Below are 10,133 nucleotides of genomic sequence, written 5' to 3' on the forward strand. Positions count from 1 at the left end.
ATTTTATAAACGTTCATCTCGATTTGGCTGTTACCTCAGATGTATATACACATATATTAAATTTAGTCATGATATGTAAACAACGTCATACTCGGTTCATCCTGTTGTATGATATATGAAACGAAGAAGGTAGGGGTCGTCTCAAAAACCAAACCGGGACGTAAAAGGATATCAGACAGCTTTGATACAGGATGATAAGGCGTACAGTGTACAAGCTTTGTGAGCAGGAGGTACCCCCGACTTGTGGGAAAATTCGAGAATGAAATTAATCAACGCAGCCTTTGCTCGATTTAGACCAGAGGTATGGCAAAGGGCGGTGACGACGCGTTGAAATGGAACGTTATTTCCGTCCAAATGACAGCGTAGATATCAACCTTGTTGCACTATTTATCACACGACTGGCTTGTATAACAGACTCAGATACGTCATCAGCTGAGTCACATGCTGGCTGGAGAAATCATCTGTAGAACAACTAAAACGGGTTTTTCAAAACCCAACCTTCAAAGTCTCATCCGTTTTGTAGCTTTTGACTATTCCATCATTTTTCCATCAAAGATAATGCAGTACTTGCTACCCCGTCAATGCATATCTCAATCAAGTATAATGACAGCAATATTTTGAAACCACCCACAATTTAGGTGAGAATGCACGGGCCGTGTGAGGTGATCACCCCCGGACAGGTGTTAGGTAATTACCCCAGGCCACAGCTGGGCCGTTTCATACATGCATGACAATACGAATATTTTCGAAGTTTATCCTCATTTTACCTATAAAAGTACATTTTTCAGCTAATCACATTTGCGTTATTATGATATATGTTAGTTTCATAACCCTATGATTCATATATATTCAATAAAGCGAGAAAAGTATTTGTAAGCATTTCTAATTTTGCACACAGTTCTTATTTCTCACAAAACTTCATACCCCTTTCCGACTCAAACTCTAAACTGCTGGCGATGCAAAAGAAAAGAAGAGAAATTAAACCAGCATAATCTGTACGTTTTATAGATCTTGCGTCTCACCTTCCACTCAAACTCCACCCTGATTGATTGTGAAAATACCGGATATCCTATTGTGAGAACATTTACAGCCAATCTGCTTTAACACCGTGCGCATTTGTGAAGAAGAAATGAAGAGAAAAATACTTTATTAAGATGTCACTTGCTTTGAGGTACAATTACTTTGAGTTTCTTTACAGTGGGTGGACAACACCCGGCCTCGTGGGTCTATGGATACATCTATTCTCATTAAAACACTGTATAAAATAGTATAAAACAGTTGGGATTACATAAGACAGCATTGAACTGATTTAACATACAACCACACGTGTACATTTACATGCATTTACATGACATGTACTGAAACATACACACTAGACTTTATGTAACGTACAAGTAAACATTTTCCTACAATACACTCTATACACCCAACACACTCCCACGCCCGGAATCCATTACACATACACACACACACACTCACACAGACACACACACATACACACATACATTCACACACACATACACACAAACATACACACATACATACATACATACATACACACACATACATATACACACACATACATACAAACTTTTCACATTACATGTAACACAAAATATCATTACCTTCAATTTTATCATGTACATTAACACATACTTCAACAAGGCAAAAAACTAACATGGTGGCACTATCAACGACAATAAAAAAACACTTTTATGTTAATTACTTACATTACATAGACAACAACGTCTAAACATCGTCGACATCAATGACCCCAGGGGCTTCAAAACAATATGACTTTTCATTGAATATACTGGTTGGTCTGCAGGTGAAAGTAGTAGGAAGGCGTCTGTTACTTCTTGAACACATCTACCTCAAATCTGAATAAAAAGTACTTACGAGAAAATTAGTTTCGGCTTCGATTTCGCTGCTTCGTCAATATTTACAAACTCTATCGTGACCTGAGAGTGGAACACCCTACTTGTGTGCGAGGAGGCGTAACAGTCACTGCAGTAGTGAGTGAGTATGGTTTTACGCCGCTTTTAGCAATATTCCAGCAATATCACGGCGGGGGACACCAGAAATGGGCTTCACACATTGTACCCATGTCGGGAATCGAACCCGGGTCTTCGGCGTGACGAGCAAACGCTTTAACCACTAGGCTACCCGACGGCCCCTGTCACTGCAGTAAAACAACATACTACATTGTATGTAGTTGTTATTCCCAGAATGCGTTTGTCACTTCCGGTATAAGTAGACCTAACCATTTATACATATCACCTAAACATTAGATTTCAAACGTTAGACCCAATTTCAAGGAATCAAAGCATCCCTGTTCTAAAGCACAATGACGTAGCTGCCAACATTAATAGTGTAGAATCCTTCAATTGAATATACCTTACACAAGTGTAAACGCTGCTGTTTTAAACAAAAATAGGATGCTTTTCATAACATACGACGAGCGAGAGAAAGCCATTGTTAATTTCTTGTACACTATTTTTTGGAACAAATTATTTTTATTTTGCTCGAAGACCGACTGTTAGAAGATCTAAAGGCTGGTCCCTACCTCCTGGGTGTGAGGTGACGTATGTTTAAGCATGATTATGTAAATGTGTAGAGATCTGCAAAAGAAGTGTTTCCAGATTACCGGCATTTCGCTTTATTTCATAATCGAATTATGACTGAACAACAACAATAATACGCCCTCCATAAACAGACAAGCTAAAAACAACGTGATATGTTTCACTACCTTAACTAAGTATATTTAAAGCAGAACGTTAGAGTGTTGATGCTTTTCTAAATTGATGTAAAGTACTAAACCCATTTTGCTGAAAAATATTTTCATTTTCGCTGTGTTCGTTGTAACTCCTGCATTCTAATTGGCTGAATTGATCACGTGTTGTTGCCTCCACTTCCCAACTCCAGCAGACGACTTTCACCAAGTACAGAATGTCGGGGAATCCCCTTTCCATTGGAGGGGATCTCTGCTCGATTGTATCATCATGCATTGGACGTTTTAACGAAATTCTAGCATAGTCATCGTCCAATCCATCAATCTAGTCCGAAGCCCGAGAAGGAATAAAAGGCAACCACGCGGGCTCTATTTCCTGTTGTGTTTCGCTCGGCTGGTGTCCACAAAACCCGTGTCTTTTGGATTAAACAGTTCAAGATAAAACATGTTTTCGTTGTCGAATATAATTATAAGGAATGACTGTATTTGTTCGGTTCATTGAGGTATGAATCGAAGATCCGATGTGCACCCTGCAAGCATCCGGGTTCACAGTCAGTCTTTAAATAATAATCTCTTCCTGAATATATTAGTATTAGGCCTAACGGACATAAACATTCCATAAAAGGTTGGTTTCCTTCAATACAATGACGTACAAGCAAGAGCCAATCAGAATAATCCCGTAAAACACACACGAGGACACGTGGCCTATGAAAGGTGTGAAAAACCGGCAAAGAGTATAAAATGTCGAGCTGTGTCTTCACTGATCACTGCTGCTACGTTCACGGTTCCTCGTGAAGTTTGTGACGACTCGGCATCAACCAGGACAAGGACGGGAACAAGCAAGGACAGATGTCTTTAATCACAATGACAGGTGCCAACTTCTGCTCTCATACAATGCTCCTGCTGTTGATCGTTATGAGGTACGTTTCTTGATGTTTTTAATTTATTGCCTTTTGGTTTTTAAGGAAATGTTTAGAAATATACCTTGCATTAATAATTATTTTGAGTTTGCAGTGTTTCGGCGACAGTTTTCAGCCTTGTAACGTTTTGATAACGTTTGTAATTATATTTGTCAAATCCAATTTTGCCCGGCTGTGTATATATATTTCCATATGATATACTGTTCATGGAGGCATTCAATTCAACTCACTCACTCTTCCGAAGACCCGTAAAGATCCGGGGTAGAATAGGTATTCAACAACCCATGCTTGCCGTAAAAGGCGACTATGCTTGTCGTAAGAGGCGACTAACGGGATCAGGTGGTCAGGCTCGCGGACTTGGCTGATCCCAATTGCGTGGATCACTGGATTGTCTGGTCCAGACCGTCGTCATATTGCTGAAATATTGCTAATTGCGGCGTTAAACATCAAACAAAGAAAGAAACAAATAAATACTCTTCCGCGACCACAGAGTTAATGGTAAAATAAATTTCCAAGTTTTCCAATATGTGAAGTTTTCATGTGTTCAGTGTGTCAGGCCCAGCCTCGATTATATTCACCCACCTTCATATTCCTGGGCTATTGCTGACTGGCGTCACCATGCACTAACACCCTAGACTACACACGTACAGTGTACACGCCTATTGAATTCATTTCTATAATATTTCCCATTGACGTTTTCAGAACCGTTACAGCCTTTCTTGAAACGGAGGCAGATGGCAGATCATCGAGGGAAGAGAAGCAATTTAACCACATCCTTAGAGGTTCATCCCTTCCAACTGATGAAGCCAGTTTTGAATCGATGCCAAGTGCCAGAGTCAACGACCGCATCATATCTCTACTATCCAAGCTTCCGAAATCTGCCAAGGAATACATCAATGGAGATGAAGGGACCATATCTAAACCTTCATCCGTTACACCTATCTTAGAAGCAGACTCTTTGGAAGAGGATGTTTTCAACGTACTGCGACCAAGACAAGATGCAGAGGATGAGGGTAGGATGGGAACACTGGATGGAAGGTTTCCTTTAACACCTTCGCTCACAGGAACCGTTGAAAAGACCATTGATGCTCTTATGCTGTCTCTTCATTATACTGAAAGTATCCTCTCAAATCTTGCCAGAACATCCAAGGGACATCCAGTTCCAGTCGGAGACGTTCAGGTGCAGTCATGGTCTCGCCTCCCGCATGGATTCAACACGATAGTACAGAAACAGAAACACAGTTCGAACTTACCGCAACAACGTCGTTTTGATAACTTTTCAAGTGGGCTGACTGAAAAGAGGTACGTGGCGTTTAAAGAATACAAACACACGGAGAGGCCATTTGATCCTCTTGCGAATAACCTTATTGGGAAAAGGGGCGTGTTTTCAGTCGATGCGCCATATAAGAGGAGACCATTTGACCCCCTTGCGAATAACCTTATTGGGAAAAGGGGCGTGTTTTCAGTCGATGTGCCATATAAGAGGAGACCATTTGACCCCCTTGCGAATAACCTTATTGGCAAAAGGGGAGTGTTTTCAGTCGATGTGCCATATAAGAGGAGACCATTTGACCCCCTTGCGAATAACCTTATTGGGAAACGGGGAGTGTTTTCAGTCGATGAGCCGCATAACAAAAGACCATTTGATCCTCTTGCCAATGGACTGATTGGGAAACGGGGAGTTGTTTTCCCATTCCACAAATCCCTATTGAAACGACCTTTCAATGCCTTCACCGGGAAGCAGTATGCGGCATATGCCAGTTCTACAAGAGACTAATCCTGGTTTGCTTGTAACAATTTAATCTCCTGATTCATTAGCAGTTATTCTTATACTGGGTGGTTCCTTATGCCGAAGGTCCGGGTTCGATTTCCAACATGGGTAAAATGTGTGAAGCCCATCTCTGGTGTCGCTCGCCGTGATATTGCTTGAATATTGGTTAAAGAATCGAAAACCATACTCACTCACTCACTCACTTATGTTTCGGAACGTATCATTCCTAGAGTTGAGCGTGTGTAGGTGTGCGTGTACTATTCCGAGACTGTTATAGACATTTGTATCATATTATATGTAATGAACTGCAATGATACATCAAATAAAAAACAAAAAAATATATGTGTTCACAACAACAAAGTGTCGTTTATTATTCCGATTGTCAAAATAGCACTGACCATAATATAGAAGAAGAAGAAGATGCTTATTCAAGTGTCATAATATATAAGATAGCTACGCGATACATCGCAAAGAACAATGAAGAACGAAGCGTTGTTTATATAGAGGATTAACCACTGTGTTCGGTTGTTACCGAAAAATCTACTTACGAGTGATTAATCTGCCACGATTACAACGAGTGGTTAATCCTTATACTCACATAACAATACGCGAGAAAAGACGAGATCGTAGTTGAGGATTTCCCGTGTTTAGTAACCACTCGGGATGATTATTTCATGTCATCTTTTTTTGTTTGCTTTTCTTTTGTTCCTGAGCATGGTGAGCACTATGTGTTTTTTTTATGAAGAAAAACAAATAATAATTTATTTAGCGGACAATTTGTCTTTCAAACATAATATTTAACGTCAAAACACCAAACATGTTATATAACTTCCCCATATTTGTGAATGACAACAAACAATGTGAATTTGACAAGCACAATAATTTATTGTGTGTGAAACATAAATACATAGGATATATGTAAAACATTAATTATTCTTTCAATATTTAAAACAAGAAACATAATAAATATACACAAGTATATTTAGTGACCTGTTCATAATAAAGTTTTGGTAAAAAGTGTTAACATTTGACATTGCTAATGTTGCAGTCATGAGATAGTGGTGTTAGGTTGTCATGTACATAAACCACAGGCTACGGGTTGTGAGGTACTATCCGTTTATTCCATGATAGTGGAAAAAGACACTCTGTAATAATAATAAATTAACAATTCACATAAAATAAAATCACACGTGGTGAACATATCATCATTATGAACTAAGTACATAAATGCGCATATCAATAATCATATAGAGGTATAACACAATAGTACATTACGAATGACTTTATATAACCACATATTTACATGTTATGAAAACAATATCTGTTGACATGAAGACTATAATAATAACAAGGCACAACAATGAAACATACTATAGAGTCTGTACAAAGCAACCTACCCTGTGGGCGACACGGGAGTGTGTCCACGCACCAAGTAGCCCGACAGCAAACTCAGTAAACCTATATAAGGGATACTACATTGATCAAATGTATTTCTTGACAACTAGATTATATATAAAAGGTCTACCATTATACTTTCTGAAACATATATACATAAGTGTGACCACTATGAAATATTACAATGTTACCAACAATACAGGATTGATGATATATCAATCTTACATCGTACAGTAAACAGTTACAAAACAATAATTTCTAGCCAGCATATTGACCAAATAAAACATAGAAAACAAACCATACGCACATTCATACAGATTAAATGGTAGATTGTGTATATACTTACACTAGGTTGATGATGAACATATTTAAACCTTTTTTTATACAATGATTTATATTAGAATTTAATCTACAATCTATACAACAACTAAAATGTATACTAACTAACCTTTGAGTTGAACAATATTTAAGCTGGTGTGCAATCCTCGTGCATTGATAGTGTGACTAGTCAGTAACATGGCGGATGACATGTATATTTGAAACAGGACCAATCAAGTGAGAAGTGACATGAAAATAGACCAACCCAAATACCCTTATACCTAAAATGTGACCAGCCCTGTGACACAGAACTGTGCAGTAAACATAGAAGCAAGGGACAGACGGACGGACTGACAACTAATTGCAACTTGTATACATATGAACCAGTCGTCGTCTGCCGGATCACTAAAACCTGAAATAAGATTAAAATGATTAATTACACATTTATGCATACGATATAATATCACTAAATTAATCCCTGTTACACTTATGTAAAGAAATGAGGTTTATGCATATGGTCAAATGTTATAAGACGACCTCATGTTGGTCATTTCTTCGTCATCCATAGATTTGAGTTTTTCTTTACCTACCAAGTTCTGTGAATTTACACATTACACATCAGAATAATTTAAGGTCTCTGATTAAAATAGAGACACAGCTTTCGACTCTCAGGCAGCCAATTAGATTATGTGAAAAAAATAAACCACTGTAAGCCTTGAAATGGTAGAATAATGAAATGCTAAATAATTATGATTATATTTAAGCTAGCTATGCATATTGGGGCTATTTGTCTGCTATGATATTGTAACAATTGCATTATTCAAGAAATGTTGTTGTTTTTATTTTTCAGTAAACATTGTAAATAATAAATTTTGGGTTAAAGAATATATACTGAACCGCAAAAGGGACGTCACCCAAGTAACATTGCATGAAACGTTGTCATTTAAATATCTGGGTAATTTTTGTCAAAGTTTCTAAAATTTAACATTACCTTGCCCGGGAAATTGAAATTTGATGATAATAAACCAAAGCAGATGACAATAAAACCGATCGCCCAAACGCATCACGGCAACGGCCATGGTAACCCGATGCACGTGAGTTCCGTGCAAATTGAAATGCACATGCGTTCCCCCATTTCTTGTCCTATAAAAATCCACCCAGATCGGATAACATTCATTCGTTATTGAACTGCTACCACATGCCAAGATTAAAAAGAAATCAGCGACACCAAGCCCTTGGACGATTGCAAGCTGGACAAACCGCTCGGCAAGTAGCCAATGCATTTCAAGTCCACGTAAGGATCATATACGGGCTCCAGCAACGGTACCAGACCACCAACACTACAGATGACCGACCACGTAATGGAAGACCAGGGGTCACCACCCGACGTCAGGATCGCCAGATTGTGCAACAGCATCTTCAAGATCGCTTTCTTACTGCTGCGGAAACTGCTCGACAGACCATGGGGACACATTAGTGCGGACACCGTGCGTCGACGATTGACGAGCAGACACCTCCACTGTCACAGGTCACACCGAAGACCCATTCTGACATCACGTCATCGCCTGGACCGTCTCCTTACGGGCAACACAGCACCAGCATTGGCACCACCAGCAGTGGAGAAGAGTCCTCTTCTCAGGCGAGAGCCGTTACTGTATCTCAACAGCAGATGGCAGAGAGAGAGAGAGAGTCTGGCGACGCCGTGGGGAACGTTATTCGGATGCTTGTGTTGTTGAGAGAGACTCGTGGGGTGGTCCGAGCATCATGGTGTGGGCAGGAATTGGTCTTGCACAGAGGGTCGGCCCTGTGGTCTTCCAGAACATCGGTCAAGGGAGAGGCAACGGTGTCACAGCAGCTTGGTACATTGATCAAGTCTTGAGACCACACGCCATACAACCACGAGTTTCAGCATGATAATGCCCGTGCCCACACTGCGAGAGCAACAAGAGACTTCCTCCAGCAGAATGGCACCAGACCCGTACAGTGGCCTTCCCTCAGTCCCGATTTCAATCCCATTTAGCACCTGTGGGACGAGATTCAATGACGGCTGAATGACGTCCGACCAAGACCGACAACTGCAGCTGAACTGCGTCAGGCGTTCCTCACGCAGGGCTCAAGTGCCTATGGCCTTCATCAACCGCCTCATCTATTCCATGTATAGTATCGACGTTGCACGACCGTCGTCAATGCACATGGCGGACACACGAGATACTGACTTGTGATGCCATTTTTTCCGAGACTAGTGTTGGGTTTCACTTTAAGAACATTTGACACTTTCATTGCAACCTTGATGATCAGTTTTGCCAAGCTATATCTTTTTAATGTCTTAAAGTATGTTTACAGTATTTGGACAAATAAAGTTTTATCATATGTCTATTCATGGTGACGTTTCTTTTGCGGTTCAGTATACTTGAGACAAACATAATTTTACATGTCTTTAATACCCTGTATTGTCTGTTAATTCTGAAAATAATTAACTGTGATATTGAGTTTCTACAAAACAATAATCATATGAAATTAATTTTGAGATAATTTCCTCCTATCTAAAATACAAATATATTTTAGGATGCATTTATGTGAATCATTGTTGAAAAAAAACAGAATATTGTTTTTGAAAATAAATACCTAATAAGGTTGATTGGTGCCCACCATCTTTATCTTCATCATTTTGTCTGCTCCCTATAAGAAATCCAAATAGTTTAGAAAAAAATCAAATACATATAATACTTTCTTGAGTTTACATAGATCTAGGTACTTATAACTTAATACATTCTAGTTTAATCGTGGTAATGGGTTTTTTTATTTTTAAAAAAATGAGTTTCTTAATTGTCCTGAGATGGTATGTTTAAATAATTGAAGTCTTCGTGTTAGAAAAGACACCAAATAAATATCGGCCAAAATAAATTAATTATATTGATCCGGATAAACTCCACCTGTTGAAAGGGGAAACAACTGCTGTGGCTGCAAAACATCTTGGTGGTGAGATCAAAGGTTGATC

The 10,133-nt window shown here is 39.2% G+C and overlaps 1 protein-coding gene across 1 annotated transcript; it reads left to right on the forward strand.

Annotated features, from left to right (window-relative positions):
- The first annotated feature begins 3,507 nt into the window (after positions 1–3,507).
- LOC124145153 lies at positions 3,508–5,768 on the forward strand. Its single transcript, XM_046514843.2, has 2 exons — positions 3,508–3,651; positions 4,354–5,768. The coding sequence occupies exons 1-2, from the start codon at positions 3,581–3,583 to the stop codon at positions 5,426–5,428; spliced, it is 1,146 nt and encodes a 381-aa protein (XP_046370799.2). The 5' UTR covers positions 3,508–3,580; the 3' UTR covers positions 5,429–5,768.
- The last annotated feature ends 4,365 nt before the right edge of the window (positions 5,769–10,133 follow it).

This window comes from Haliotis rufescens, unplaced genomic scaffold, assembly GCF_023055435.1.
Source record: "Haliotis rufescens isolate VD_foot unplaced genomic scaffold, xgHalRufe1.0.p SCAF_9, whole genome shotgun sequence".
NCBI lineage: Eukaryota > Metazoa > Mollusca > Gastropoda > Lepetellida > Haliotidae > Haliotis > Haliotis rufescens.

Bases quoted from the DNA above. Each gene is read 5' to 3' on its own strand.
- LOC124145153 (XM_046514843.2), top strand. From the start codon at position 3,581: ATGTCTTTAATCACAATGACAGGTGCCAACTTCTGCTCTCATACAATG. The intron at 3,652-4,353 runs GTACGTTTCTTG...TGACGTTTTCAG, and splicing joins CTGCTGTTGATCGTTATGAG to AACCGTTACAGCCTTTCTTG.